Source organism: Emys orbicularis, chromosome 12 (genome assembly GCF_028017835.1).
Source record: "Emys orbicularis isolate rEmyOrb1 chromosome 12, rEmyOrb1.hap1, whole genome shotgun sequence".
Taxonomy (NCBI): Eukaryota; Metazoa; Chordata; order Testudines; family Emydidae; genus Emys; species Emys orbicularis.
This window is the reverse complement of record NC_088694.1, coordinates 12,355,147-12,371,111: the sequence shown is the minus strand read 5'-3', so window position 1 is coordinate 12,371,111 and position 15,965 is coordinate 12,355,147. Positions and strand designations below refer to the sequence as shown.

Sequence of the window (15,965 nt, the reverse complement as noted above, 5' to 3'; positions counted from 1 at the left end):
CCATCTTGGGGGGGTCAGCTTATAAACGAACCAGCTTATGATCAAGTATATACGGTAGTTTTGTTGGTGCTAAAATGCTGACAGGAATAAAAAGTGACAAAAAATAAGTTAAGTAATTATATACAACTGAATGCAGAGAGAGTGTCTCTACTGGATGCTTTTCTAAAAGATATGATCTAGGAATTTTTAGGTGGAAGTTCTATGGTCCGTGTTATACAGGCGGTCAGGTTAAAGGATCACAGTGGTCCCTTCTGGCCTTGGAATCCATGAAATTATGAATAAGAACGTGCTGTTTCTACAGTTACTTTTCATAGAACTGCAATTTAAGGTACAGTACATCAAATTAGTACCTGACAAGGAAAAAAGTCTGTAGACTATATCACTTGTTCTTTTATTTAAAAGAGAATCACTTTTTTATTTCTACCTACCGTACAGTACCCTAGTTCTGCTGCATTGTGGCACTCTGTCATTTGCATCACTTCAAGTGTCTAGCTACAAAAATAGCCTAGACCAGAAAATTAATGCACTGGTGTCTTGTTTAATCAGTAGCTGTAATAAATTCTTCCGATCATTAAAATTCCACTTTTCTCTAGCTGGTAACTGATGTGGGGCATTTCCTGTCCTATAGTGCTTGATATAACCATCACAACTCAGTTGGTCCTATTCCACCATCCCAACATAGTGTAAGGTTACATGTCTATTCTTCTTAAGACGGTGTTAATTATGTAAGTACGTTCTCATTAAGTATGTTTCCATCTTTGTAATCTTTAAAGGTTTGTTTAGCCTTTTGGCAAAAGAATTTAAGTGATCAGATGCACCTTTTTATCTGGTGCCACCCTATTGTCTTTGGGCCTCCTGCCTCAAGTTGTTATGAATAATTAACTACATGATAACAGTTTTCCTTCTTGATGGGGAAAAACAGCAGAGTTGCCCAAGGGCTCTCTGCAATATGCACCCTGGGCCTTGCTAACACAGCTCTGCCACCCGCAACACCATAGGCCGGCGCGTGCACAAGTGTGCAATGGGCCTGGTCACATGACCCCGTTCCTGCCCCATTATCCCCCGTCCGGCAGCACTCCCGCGCTCCGAGTCAGCCCCGCCCCTTTTCCCTCTGTGAGCTCAGCTCCTGGTAGCGCATGCGCAGTGGAAAGCGGCCTGTTCCGGCTCGGCCGTGTGTGAGCCGGTGGTGCTGTCCCGCCCTCCTCGCCTCACGCTCCCTCAGAAGCAGGCTCGTAGCCCGGCTCTTGGGTAAGTGCGGAGTGTCCCTCACCGGGGCAGGCCGAGTCCAGTGTCTGCGCCCAACATCTCCTCGGAGACTCCCGCTCCCGTGTCCTCTCAGCGCCTCCCTCCCTGGCAGTAGCACCCCTTCCTTCCCTCCGGGTCCGCCTCTGGCCCGCTCTCCGCTGGAGAGCTCCCGATGGGCACCCGGCGGCCGCGCCCTATCTCCCTGCTGCCCCCCCGCAACTGGCCCAGGTGTCTCCTGCTCCCAACACAACTGGCCCAGCTCTCTCCTGTCAGCCAGCCGCTGCCTCCATCCTCCAGCAACTGGCCCAAGTGTTTCCTGTCCCCCAGCAACTGCCCCAGCTCTCTCCTGTCACCCGCCCACCCCTTCCATCCCCCAGCAACTGCCCCAGGTGTTTCCTGTCCCCCCAGCAACTGCCCCAGGTGTCTTCTGTCCCCCAGCAACGGGCCCTGTCCCTCAGCAACTGCCCCAGCTCTCTCCTGTCAGCCAGCCGCTGCCTCCATCCTCCAGCAACTGGCCCAAGTGTCTCCTGTCCCCCCGCAACTGCCCCAGGTGTCTCCTGCTCCCAACACAACTGGCCCAGCTCTCTCCTGTCAGCCAGCCGCTGCCTCCATCCCCCAGCAACTGCCCCAGGTGTTTCCTGTCCCCCAGCAACTGCCCCAGGTGTCTTCTGTCCCCCAGCAACTGGCCCCATCCCCCCAGCAACTGCCCCAGGTGTTTCCTGTCCCCCCAGCAACTGCCCCAGGTGTCTTCTGTCCCCCAGCAACGGGCCCTGTCCCTCAGCAACTGCCCCAGCTCTCTCCTGTCAGCCAGCCGCTGCCTCCATCCTCCAGCAACTGGCCCAAGTGTCTCCTGTCCCCCCGCAACTGCCCCAGGTGTCTCCTGCTCCCAACACAACTGGCCCAGCTCTGTCCTGTCAGCCAGCCGCTGCCTCCATCCTCCAGCAACTGCCCCAGGTGTTTCCTGTCCCCCAGCAACTGCCCCAGGTGTCTTCTGTCCCCCAGCAACGGGCCCTGTCCCCTAGCAACTGGCCCAGCTCTCTCCTGTCCCCTAGCAACTGGCCCAGCTCTCTCCTGTCAGCCAGCTGCTGATCCCATCCCCCAGCAACTGCCCCAGCTCTCTCCTGTCAGCCAGCTGCTGATCCCATCCCCCAGCAACTGCCCCAGCTCTCTCCTGTCAGCCAGCTGCTGATCCCATCCCCCAGCAACTGCCCCAGCTCTCTCCTGTCAGCCAGCTGCTGATCCCATCCCCCAGCAACTGCCCCAGCTCTCTCCTGTCAGTCAGCAACTGCTCCTTCCTCCCCACCTTACTGCCCCTATTTCCCCTCCTAATGCTCCCTGCTTCAGTGTAAACTGCTCTCCAGACATGTAAACTCATTGAAACAATTAATTTTACACCCCGCATCTGCTGACCTGTCAATGTTTATTATACAGCTTCTCTCCCCCCCCCCAAATGGTCCTACCTAATTAGAAAGTATCCTCCCTCCCTCCCTCTGTGTACCCTTCCCCAGTGTAATAGCTTTTATTTATGAAGTTTCTTCTGTTTCCAAAGGGTGTTTGGAGTGTTGCATAGCACAACTACTGTTGAGCAAAAATACTGTTATTAAATAATAAGAAAGACAAAGGCAGCAATGTTTTCCAAAGCTCTCTGGGCTTGTGCAGAGACATAGCCAATGAGATTAAGGTGATCTGTGGTTATTGCTCATTGAAGGAATTGTTGACCCTCCAAAATCAGATTTTCTGGGGAAAATGAGGCTGAGGCCAAGGCCAACACTTGAGTTGAATAAACATTGCAGAAACTTGCGCGCACACAAACACACACACAAAGTTAAATCTCTGACAGGGGTAAGAAGAAACTTATTTTGTGAGCAGGTTATTTTATAATTGTCCACTATGTTGTTTATTCTCCCCCCACCTTCCTCTAGACCATCTGGTACTGGCTGTTAGAGAAAGGATACTGAACTAGATGGACCACTCTGATCTAGTACAACACTTCCTATGTCCCCAAGTAAAGGTCTGTTGCTTTTAATGGGCATTCTTGTCATTTGCAGGGCCAAGATGAGTTTGTTTGGATCAACCTCAGGGTTTGGAGCTGGTGGTACCAGCATGTTTGGAAATACAGCAACAGATAATCACAACCCCATGAAGGTACTTGTATTAACCTATATGTAAACAGTGGGTATCAGGCGATCTCCTTTCCAGGAATCAGGAGTGAACATGAGCATGTATTTATTTATTTTCTCTCTCTTTCCCCAAACTCATTCTTCCTAAGTATTGAGAAGTTTCAGGGTTTGTTACCAAATGCAGTTATGAATATCCCTCTTCTTACTTCCCAAGGAAGAAGATTTAGGCCCGAACCACACTGTGGTTTGTAACTGTTTGAGACTGTTGTCAAACATGGTTACAACCTAACATGGTTTGCAATTGAATTTGACCCAGAAACGGTGCTATGGACTATATGAGGCAGGGGCATAGTCTGTATAACAGTCTTGGCTAACACGCCTTATAATGAGGAATGGTGATAATACCCTGTACGCTGTCAGGAAACTGTGCTATCAATGGCAGTATTGAAAAATAGTTCACAAGCACACTTCTAGCATGGATCAAGCAATGGTTTTGCCATTGCATTTCTGTGTTCGTTAGACTGGTTAGAGGATTCTAGCAATCTAATAGAACAGCATGTTATTTCAATGAACTTAGTGGGCCTGATTTTCAAACAAGTTTGGTACACAGTTTTGTGTACAGTTACCTTGATTGTGTGTGTAATTCTGATGATTATAGGTGTTATAAAGGTATAATCTTTTGGAAACTTGCCAAACTTAGATCCACAGGACCTTGAAGTTAAAGGTAAAGAATAATGGTGAACTACAAAAGAAATAAATTGTACTATAACAGTCTCGCTATTCTACATGCAAGTGATTTCTTCCCTACTTATTATATCAGCAGTAAACTTAATTTAAACAACATTTGTCAAAATAAATAAAGTACCACTTGTGATTCATTATTGTTGCCTTTTTAATATTTTTTTCATGTACTATCTATTTTGCAAAACTCAGAACTTTGTTAATTTACTCTATGACTAGAAGACACATTATTAAGTTCTATGACGTATGAATATTTGTAATTTTTTTGGTCTTTACAGGATATTGAAGTTACATCTCCACCTGATGACAGCATTGGTTGTTTAGCTTTCAGTCCACTAGCCTTGCCGGGTAACTTCCTTATTGCAGGATCCTGGGCAAATGATGTAAGTATTTAATGAGCATGGTCTGTAAAAAAGACAGTTTAAATCTCTTTAGCTTGATACATACTTACCTACTCTTGTTACAAGTTATGCCTAAGATTGCTGTAGTTTAAAGATTGGAGGAAAAGAGCCACTTTCCTTACTTTATTTAATTGACAGAAGTTTGCCTAAAACAAATTTTGTTGTTTCATCTGAAAAGTCAGTTTTTTCCCCTTATTTTCTTTGTGTCTTTGTATAACTCTAGGGCACAGAAAATAACTTTTAAAAACCAGAAATATGGTTCTGTAAACATAAAAATCAGCAAGCGGCAGGTGTAGTACCCAAAATTACTTTTAATAAATTTGTTGAAATTGACAGCATTTCAAGCTGACAATATCATTTAAACTTCAGCTCAAGGAAATGACTTTTACTACTTGATTCTGTGTTTTATAACGGCTAGTCCAATTCGTATATCTGTAGAGAGGACTAGCACATGTATTTGTTACATTTGTCTGCTACTTTCACTATACAGAAGAAAAAGAATCCCCTCCTCATACAGTTGTTGTATGATATGCAGATATAGGTTATGATTCAGAGTATTGTTGTAAGAGGTTGGAATTTCAGCAGATGCACAGTTTCCCAAACTGTGGTATGTGGACAGCCAATGGTCCACAGTGAGTTAGTCTCAGTGCTGGCTCTCAGCCTAAATACTTCCCTAATATTCATTTTCAAAGTGAAAAGTTGGTGTAGTTTATGTATGGGTGCTATTTGATTTCCAGTAGGAGGTGAGGTGGTCTGTGCAATTATGAATGGGAGGCCACATGGTCCACAAGTCAATCTCCCTGTTAAGATGTAGTTCACGCTATTAAAAGATTGGGGTCTCCTGGACTAGACAAAGTTCAGTCCAATATCAAAGAACTTGCAGTTCCCAGGTTAATTTAGATTAAACAACAAGTATTGAGCGAAGGGAATTAATGATTTTCCAGAACATTGTCAGTAATTAAAAAAAATCATGAATCTCTATAGCATTTGAATTCTTAATAGGTGCTCCTATCTATCCTTCCTTTCTCATAATACAAAAGCAATGGGATATTCAGTGAAATTGTAAAGGTAAAAGAAACTGATAGGAAACATTCCTTTACATAGGGCTTAATTTGGGAAACTCGTTGCCACAAGACATCGTTTAAGCCAAAAGCTTGGTAGAATTTGAAAAAGGATTATCCACTTATGTGGATAATAAGATATCCATAGTTAAATGTACACCCCTAAATATAGAGAATGCTCCGTGTTGCTGACATCAAAGGCAAAATTAGAAAGGGTTATGAGTGGCAATTGTATGATTGTAACTATTGTCTTTCCTCTTCCCTTCTTCCCCTCCATCTAAATTCAGTGTGTTAAGTAAGGGTAAGTTCTTCAAGGCAGAGGCAGTGCCTTGTTTCTGAGAGACACCTAGCACATTCCTGGGTATTCAAACAATAGTAATATATTACTAAATTGATATGTGCATCTTTTCTCATAGGTTCGGTGTTGGGAAGTTCAAGATAATGGACAAACTATTCCGAAAGCTCAGCAGATGCACACAGGGCCTGTGCTAGATGTGTGTTGGAGTGATGTATGTTCCTTTGTTTCAAAAAGTATTTTCAAGGAAATCGATTTTATCCAGAAAACAAATATCCTTATTTCTAGTTTCAAAACACACACAGACTTAAAATGTAGATACATCCTATGATTGTAGCATAGACTTTTGTCATCTAAATCCATGGTTGGTTTGTTTTAATAAACTAGACTAAGACTTGGGTGTGCAGATGCAATGGCGGGAGGTTGTTTTAAGCTGTTAATAGCTAGTCAGTTTTCATTAATTTGTGATAGTACAAAAGGCCTTGCATAAGTCTTATGTACTGGAGTGAATTTCACCCTAGAATATTACAATTTTAAGCATAATTTCAGAATTTGTTTTGTTTCATTACCATTCATAGTTTAAATTTTGTACTATTTTAATTTAAAATTACTTTTAGGGTTTTGTTTAAATTAATATGTGAGACTTCCTTAGACAAGAGTAGACTATTGTGGCAGTTTGAAACTACATGGTTATGATTTGACCAATCAAAACACTTGTCATAAGTTAGTAAATACCAGTATTAGTACATTCCTCTGTACAATATTTTGTAAGTATTGGAAAAAGGAAAACAGTGGAATATTGGCATATTGTTCGCTATCATCTTTTTTATAAAAAAATGCCATTCTTTTGAGATCTAAGATGCTTCTCAGTTTTTTGGGGCATCTTCTCTTGTGTGTGCACTGTTTGATTAGAAGAAGCATTGCATATTTATAAGACTGTAGAAAACAATTAGGAGAAAGGTTTGAAGTAGAATTTTGGACTGCAGTTAAGCAGTAGAACAGGGCAATACATGTTCTACTCAGCTGGATAGCAGTCTCAACGTGTTTGTTAGTTCAGATAAATGTAGTGATATACAGTACATAACAGTTGAGATAGTGATTCAGATAATTAACATTAGGCAAAATGCTGTTTTGTATGATTGTTTTGTGGGCAATTGGCCTGATTCTCCATTACATTTACTCCTGAGGGCATTCCGCGCCAAAAAATTCAAAATTCTGCGCACAGTATTTTAAAATTGTGCAGTATTCTGCAAGTTTTATTTGTCAATAAATAAATGCAGAGTCTCCAGCATAGCAGTGGGGAGCACAGGCCACAGGCTGCACGAATGTGAGAGATCAAGCTGCAGCCTCCCCACCCCCCACCTCTGGGACACGGACTCATTGGTGACGCTGTACCCAACCCTGACACAGCACAAGGCCTGGGCCTGCCCCAGAAATGCCCTGGAGCCCTGTCCCTCTGTGCCAGGTACACCAGGTGTGGGGTAGGCAGGTTTAACCAGGTAGGAGCCAAGTGTGGCCGGGTTCAGCATGGGGAGGATCCAGGTGTGGGGTGAGAGAATTCTGTGTGGGACAATCTGGGTGCAGGCAGCTCAGTAGGGGGTCTTGGTGTGGGGGGGATCTGGATGCACAGAGGCTCATTGAGGGGTGGGGTTGTAGGTGCAGGGGCAATGGGATTCTGCAGGACCTTCCAGGTAAAAGTGGTTGGGGCTCAGCGGAGAGGTCTGGGTGTGGGAGTCTCAGCTGGGGGGTCTGGGTTCTGGGGGATTGGGGCATGGTGGGGTGGGGGTCTGGGTGCAGCTAGTTCGGGATCAATGGTGTGGGTGCTCAGGGTGGTGCAGGAGGGTGGGTCTCGATGTAGGGCCTCAGGGTGGTGCAGAGGGGTGGGGCTCACCAGGGTGGGAGTTTGAGTGTAGGGAGTTCAGTGAGGGGTTGTCTGGGTGCAGGGGGCTCCAGATGCAGGGGTTGAGGTTCAATGGGGAACGGTTCAGTTATGGAGGGCTAAGAGGGTTCTGGGTGTACAGGGTGAGACTTGGGGGTGTCTGGGTATGGGAGGTCCGGATGCATGGGTTTTGGGCAGATGGGGAGCAGCTCCCTGTACGGTCACCGCTCCCCCCCACAGCTGAGGAGCGATGGGGGCAGGAAGCAGGGGAGGATGCTGAGCTTCCTGCAGCTGGGGGAGGTTTCTGGGGGTGGGTCTGACACGGCCCCAGCCACTCCATTCAGGGAAAGAGGAAGTCCTGTCCTCTCCTGCCTCCAGCCCAACCGGGACTAGCAGCTGATCCTAACTCAGAGTAGGAGCCACTGGCTGGGGTGTCCCCAGCCCTGTGGTGATTTACCTCTCCACTGGCTGCTCCAGGTGCCTGAAACGCACCTGTGCAGCTAGGGAGTGGTGCATGACTGCTCTTGCTGCTTCCCTTTGCTTCCATGTCAGAAAGTCATTTTTCTGCGGGGGACATGAATTCCCTCAGGAGTAGGTTACATTGCACCGAATATAGTCACTTACTCCTATGCAAATACTCTCAGAATAGTATTATTTTACATACCTATTTTATTAAATGACTGCACAAGTACTAGGCAGTGAAGAATCAGGCCCAGCAATTCTTTAATGGGTATTGGATATTACAAACATAAAATTACATGTACTGTGGTGCAGTTAATATTTCATCTTTTAAAATTATGAAACTAAATTATTTTTCTCTCATTTTTAGGACGGGAGTAAAGTATTTACTGCCTCTTGTGATAAAACTGCCAAAATGTGGGATCTCAACAGTAACCAGGCCATACAAATTGCACAGGTAAGTAACTCCCAAGTTCTTTCCCTCAAGGGAAAAAAAAGGAATCTTTACTAGCCAATTTAAAATAACACTCAACATTTTCCAATTAGATGCTGTTAGATGAAGAATGGTGTGAGGAAAGTGCCTGTCAAATTGTTAGCTAAATTTTAAGGTGGAGGTAACTGATGATTACTGGGACTTAGGTAATGCAAATCTTAGGCAAAAGCCCTGAGTGCCCCCCAAGAGATTTCCCTTCCCTTATGGCCTTACTGTAGCACCCAGCTGCAGACTGATTCCTCCTTTGATTACCCAGTGTTGCTTCTCCACCCCATTTTGGCTCCACTTTGCTTTCTTTGTTTTGGTTACCCAGTCTTCTGTGCTGCTTTCTTGCTCTGTTTCACTGATAGTTTGTTCCGCTCTCCAATCTTTTTTACATAGATTTTTGGATGAGTACTAAGATTGTAGGAAAACAGAGTTTACATGTAATTGTTGAGTTCTTTTTCATGAGGGTATTGACTTCATAAGTGCACTGTTAATAGACTCTATCTACAGTCAACTTCAATGCACATTTTTACTCTAATATGAAACACTTATTTCTGTTGCTTAACGTAAAGTCTCTACGATATATGAAATTAAATATGTGAAAATGTTCACTCTTTTCTTATAGTTTAGTTGTGGTGAAGCATACAAATTTTGGTTGTAGTGATGATTTAATAAACATTTATATCCTGCCTTTGTACCATTCTTTTGCTATATACAACCAAAAAGTGATACAGGCTGTTGTTTAAAAAAAAATGTATATGCATTGTTCTTGGTTGTTTTCCTTCAGCATGAAGCCCCTGTTAAGACTGTCCATTGGATTAAAGCACCAAACTATAGCTGTGTGATGACAGGAAGTTGGGATAAAACTTTGAAGGTATGAAAATTGTACCTGATAAATGGGTTTGTACTATGCTAATATATGTAAAACTGGAAATGTTTGCTATAAATTTTGCTGAAATATACTAATTTAAAATCCAGAGGTCATTTTTTTTGGTGATCATTTCTAGCCCTAAGAAAGTGAGTGTTTTATCCCAGGGGTTAAACAACTTGAAATGAAAATGTGGCCAGGCTCATTTGTGCTAAAGTAATCAGTTGCAATATTTCCTAGTACTTATATGGTATATTTGACGGCAAAAGAAATTCTTCAAGTCTTTTAAATCCATTGATTTTCTTTTTTCCTTAGTTCTGGGATACACGATCACCAACTCCTATGATGACATTACAACTGCCTGAAAGATGCTACTGTGCTGATGTGGTAAGCCAATAAACTCCTGTTTCATAAAAATGAAATTTATGGGAATTAGATGGCTCAGAGGATTAATGGATTCACAGCCTGATACCTAGGTCATCTGAAACCAGCCCAGGTTACTATTAAATAAAAGTTACTCTTTGATGGCTGTTTGGTCTCAGTCTACTTCCTGGTGGATAGACATTCCCTTCCTATGAAGCACTATTAGTGGCCTTGTTGGCATTAAGAGGAGAGGGGCCAAAAATAGAATTGACACTGAAACTGAACTGCCTTCGCTTCCTTGCCCATATCAGAATTTATGCTTCATGTTGGAAGAAGCCTGTGCTACTATTGCCCTTGCTGTACCTATTCTGCAGATAAAATTTTCAGTCTATGGGTCACCTTCTAGCAGAACGAACAGTCTTGCTCCTTTGAGTTGACTTTTTGAGGGGCTTTGGTGAAATAAGTAACTTGGGGTACGTCTTCACTTACATCCGGGTCCGGATGTAAGCAATCGGTTTTCTGAGTTCGATTTATCGCGTCTGGTTAAGACGCGATAAATCGATCCCGGATCGATCCCGGAAGTGCCCCGGATCGATCCCGGAAGTGCTCGCCTTCGACGCTGGTACTCCAGCTCGGCGAGCGGAGTACGCAGCATCGACGGGGGAGCCTTCCTGCCGCGTCTGGACCGCGGTAACTTCGGACTAAGGTACTTCGAATTCAGCTACGTTATTAACGTAGCTGAATTTGCATACCTTAGTCCGAAGTGGGGGGGTTAGTGTAGACCGTCTCTTGAAGGAGTTAGAATTCCTGTTGTGAAATTAACATAGCCTAGTCTCTTCCAACCTGTCCCTCTCATCCTCATTCAGGTGCATCCCATGGCAGTTGTCGCCACTGCAGAAAGGGGTTTGATAGTATACCAGTTAGAGAATCAGCCTTCTGAATTTAGAAGAATAGACTCTCCACTGAAACACCAGGTAAATAATTAATTATTATTTATTACAAGTTTATTAATGCAGCACATAAAATGGTAGTTTAGATTCTTTATCAAAAAAAATATTTTAAAACTACATTCCCTTCACTCAGTATAGTTTCTGCCCCTGAGTACACTTAGACTTTCAATGTGGTGCATATTCTGCAATTCTGTTGTACATATCTCCTTCCAAGTGGATGACTTCAGTTGAAAAAGGTTTCTTGAAAACACATGGTATTAAGAAATGTATTAAGATTTACTTCACATGAAGTAATTTGGCTGGCTTTCTTTATAGGAATAAGGAACAGTGAAAGACTATGCACTACAATATTTTAATGAAATATATCTGAATATTTACAACTATTTTAGTTAAATACTAAAAGCTTTACAGTTCAGCTTAATGGGACAGATCCTGCATGCACATTTTGGCACCCGTGGAGAGGACGACTTGCAGGAGTAGGCTCACAGTTCAATTTTTTTATTGTTTTTAATTTTGGTCCAAAATGTCAGTCTCCCTTCTTCCTGTTTGTTCTTAACAAGACTGCAATACAGTGCTGTATTGTATAATGGGTAATTCTTCCAGAGAAGCAGGATTGATGGTATTTTGCTAGAATCTAGTAATTTTTCCTCACTATATTAATGTACAGTTTGGGACATGGAATTTTGAGAAATCTTTCAAATTCAGTCATGTCACCTAATATGCAAAAGATTTTTGTATGTTTTATTCCTTGGTGAAGGAAGAAAACTGTTCTGTTCATTTTGAGGAAATGTCTGCTGCTGATTCCCAAGTGAATTCAGAAATGTAGATATTCAGGTCCAAATTTTCACAGGGGCTTTGACCCATTTTCTAATGTTGTACGTACTTTTCTCTGTGCAGTGTTAGTACGTGCAGTGAGTTGTGCCCCCATAGAGAGGCAATGTTTAGAAAATCTGGCCCTTAAGCTTCTGTCTAAAATGCTCTATATCTTTCTCAAATTTAGCATCGCTGTGTTGCTATTTTTAAAGACAAAGTGAACAAACCTACTGGATTTGCCCTTGGAAGTATTGAAGGAAGGGTAGCAATTCACTATATCAACCCACCAAATCCGTAAGTGTGATTTTTTTTTTTTTTTTTAAACACTCTCTGCATTATCTTATTCATTTTGAAATTAAGAAAATGTGAAGGAATATCTTTTTTTTTTTTTTTTTTTTTTTTAGAGCCAAAGATAACTTCACTTTTAAATGTCATCGCTCCAATGGAACGAACACATCAGCACCTCAGGATATCTATGCTGTAAGTATTCAGCACATACCATTACATCATTTTTGTAGTGCAATTAGAAGCTACATACACATAATATACAATTTTGTATGAAATCTACCATTAATTCTCTGTTCTCTGACCTTTTCTTGTGCCTAAAGAGTTCTTTTGCTTATGCTTAGAGGAAAAATTATCATATGCAAATATTAAAATAGGAGCATGCAAAGTATTCTGCTCTTCATTATAAACAACCAAAAGACCCACAACTTGGCTGACTTTCTATTAAGACTTATTAGGACAATTCTATACCCATGTTTTTGTTTATGGAAAAACATACTGCTCATTAAGCCTCTGCTTAAGAATCTGTTCAACACCAAGGGAATTACTGTGTTCTCTAATGGGAACTTGTATTTAAATTATAGCTGGTCAGGAAGAACAAATGATTTTTGGCAAAAAAATTCTTTGTCAAGACTAAAATGCAACTAGTCTTAATTTAAATTAGATAAATCTGCACATAATATATTTACACTCACTGAGTAGAGTGTATGCATTGTGAAACTCCATCTTGTCTATATTGTTGGTTGTTTTATGTGGTGGTTTGTATAACTGCAGGTAAATGGGATAGCATTTCATCCTGCCCATGGCACCCTTGCAACTGTAGGATCTGATGGTAGATTCAGCTTTTGGGATAAAGATGCACGAACAAAGCTAAAAACATCAGAACAGCTTGACCAGCCAATATCTGCCTGTTGTTTTAACCACAATGGGAATATTTTTGCATATGCTTCCAGTTACGACTGGTCCAAGGTAAGAAGGATTAACATTTAAATTTCGTATCAATGGTTGTGAACTAAGACGACAATATTTCAATAGTCCTTTTCATCTGAGAGTCTCAAAGTTCTTTACAGGTATTAATAAAGTCTTCCAAATACACCTGGGAGATTGGGAAAAGGTTGATTAGGGATCACGTTAGCCACCTTTCAGATGAAACATAGCGCGGAATCAGTACATAATTGTTTAGGCCAAGAAACAAAGAATATCTTACCCAACTGAATATAGGCTGAAAATAGTTACCTGATTTTTGGAAAATTGTTCCAAATGTGAATGCTAAACACACCTACTCCTGGGAAGAGTACCCTGGGATCATACCATAAGTAAAATTGATACTGCATCTCTTCCAAAGAGCACACCTAGAGCACTGCTAAAAAGCTTGCTGGGACACGGTTACTTCTATTAAACAAGTAGGTGAGTGCCATGTATTTAATTTCCAATACCACTTTCTGCAGCTCCTTTGTGATGGTTTAAGGTCTTTCTTCCCAGTATGCACTCAGTGCTAAGATATTGAGACCTGATAGAATCGCAGCATGAGATAATACAATTAGTAGTTTGAAAAAGGAAGGTTGAAATCTAACCAATCTAGGTTGTTTACAGTAGCATTATTCTTTCTATTATATCTTGTGTATTTCTGTACTTTAAATTTGATGGAGTATCTTTCATTTCCTGTTGTAAACTGTTGGAGATTTGCTGTTCATTCGTGAACAGTGGCATATCACATCTCGGGAGTTCATTTGTAGATAAAGTGATCTCTATATGTAGTTAAATTTACTAATGTGCTTTATGGTCCTGCTGGATGGGAAACACTATAATTTTACTTTTATTGTTACAGTCCAAGATATAAGCCTTTTACTTTCATGAATGGGACATGTTGGCTTATATGAACTAACTGGTCTTTCAGATCTGTAGATTATGAACCGATATTTAGTAGTGAAACTTGAGTTGGTAGGCAATAAGTCTCCTTTCTAGATTCCATTTTTCTATCAAGTGAATGAAAGTCCATAACTTAACTATTACAACCCAATGCATAATTTTAATGACCGTGTCTGAATAAAGAAAACCAAGGAAATTCAGATGCCAAAAAAGAGAACTAGATTTTCAAAGAGACCTAAGGTCTTATGTGCCTTTTAACACATGAATTATTCACGATGTTATTGCAATGGGTGTGCGCACTGGGCACTTGTATATGCAAATAAGTATTGACAGTTATTCATTTTCACACACAGAATACTAGATTTATATTCACAATTGATGAACAAAAGTAATTGTATAATTGTGTGTGGACCCTGCACTTCACTATATGAAAATTTGTCCTTCTTTCGTTTGGCTCAAAAGACAGAATGTACAATAAGGCTGTAATACCTTTATAACGGGGTGGCCAACCTGAGCCTGAGAAGGAGGCAGAATTTACCAATGTACATTGCCAAAGAGCCACAGTAATACGTCATCAGCCTCCCATTAGCTCCCACCACTCCCAGCGCCTCCCGCCCACCGGCAGCCCCGCCAATCAGCGCCTCCCCTCTCCCCCCCCCCCCCCGCATCTCCTGATCAACTGTTTTGTGGCATGCAGGAGGCTCTGGGGTGGAGGAGCGAGGGCATAGCAGGCTCAGGGGAAGGGGTGGAGTGGGGGCAGAGCCAGGGGTTGAGCAGTGAGCACCCTCCGGCACATTGGAAAGTTGGCACCTGTAACACCAGCCCCGGAGTCGGTGCCTATACAAGGAGCCGCATGTGGGTCTGGAGTCACAGGTTGGCCACCCCTGCTTTATAACGTCCCCTCTTCATTCTTCTCCCTGTCTAGAACAATCTTTTTACTTCCCTTAACTCTCAAACTACTTGAATTTTGCATGTAAAGCAAAAGTTTAAGGAATGTTCACTCACGCTAATCTTAAAAAAGACCTGTTTTGAAAGTTGCCTTGCATAGTGAATTGTTTCTAATTATAGTGCATACCCACCAATATTTCCCTTGGGTTGCATAGTAAGTCTGATCTTTAAAAGTCCATATTTTTAAATTGTAAAGTCTCACTAAATCGAATTGACGGAATGTTCAGCTTCTTGTATTTCAAGATTAGGTTGATACTTTGAATGAGATAAATATAGCTAACTTTTTCTCTTTTTCAGGGTCATGAATTTTATAATCCACAAAAGAAAAACTACATTTTTCTGCGTAATGCAGCAGAAGAGTTAAAGCCCAGGAATAAGAAGTAGTGAGTATAATTCTGACTGGTGTTACAGCAGTACTTTTCTGCCACTGGACTCCCTTGCAGTTGTCAATTTTGGATCGCTAACATTTAGCAGGAAACCCTATAAATAATACCAAAGTGTATTCTGACTTGCTGGAGAACATCATTCAAAATATGTATTCTGATGTGTACAGGAGTGTCTGATATTTGCAGGATGACTTACCATACATCTATTCCTCTGCAGTAACTGCTGTAAAATCTCTAAATTCAAGACTGGTATTACTTTACTGTTTAGAAATGCAAATATGTCTATGCCAATATTTTACCGTTACTACAATAAAATATGTGCATTTACAATAGTTCTGGAAAAATTGTACAGATACTGTTTCTTTTAACTATTTGGGGAATTATGAATAACTTGTCTCAAAGGGGGCTGGTCATTCTGATTTTAATAAAGAAGCGTTAGTGACTATAGCAGAAAGAAAGCTTTGCAAATTTGGTTTTCCTCAGGGTTTGGATTAATTTGGTATTTATGTATGTGACGAAGACCCAACGTAGAACAGAGAGGCCTTGTGCAAACTCCCCTTTTCTCTTACCATGTACTCCAACAGTGCACTTCAGTCCTAACTTGCAGTGCCTTTCCTTATCCCAGTCCTAAGCAGAGACCGCCAGTTGCATCAAGTGGTATAGTTCAGTAGCATGGACAGACTGCTAATGGTTAAGATGTGACCACCAAACTGATTTTCACTTGTGGCCTAAACTGTTTGATCACCCAGATGTCTCCAGAATTGAAAGGCTGTTCTTTTAACTCAGTGTGCCACCAATTTCCCC

At 41.9% G+C, this 15,965-nt stretch overlaps 1 protein-coding gene across 1 annotated transcript; it reads left to right on the top strand.

Annotated features, from left to right (window-relative positions):
• The first annotated feature begins 1,188 nt into the window (after nt 1–1,188).
• On the top strand, nt 1,189–15,736 carry RAE1 (ribonucleic acid export 1). Its single transcript, XM_065414457.1, has 12 exons — nt 1,189–1,248; nt 3,294–3,390; nt 4,385–4,489; nt 5,985–6,077; nt 8,572–8,658; nt 9,467–9,553; nt 9,863–9,934; nt 10,777–10,884; nt 11,861–11,967; nt 12,078–12,153; nt 12,733–12,927; nt 15,073–15,736. Exons 2-12 carry the CDS (start codon nt 3,301–3,303, stop codon nt 15,157–15,159), a joined length of 1,107 nt encoding a protein of 368 aa, XP_065270529.1. The 5' UTR covers nt 1,189–1,248; nt 3,294–3,300; the 3' UTR covers nt 15,160–15,736.
• The last annotated feature ends 229 nt before the right edge of the window (nt 15,737–15,965 follow it).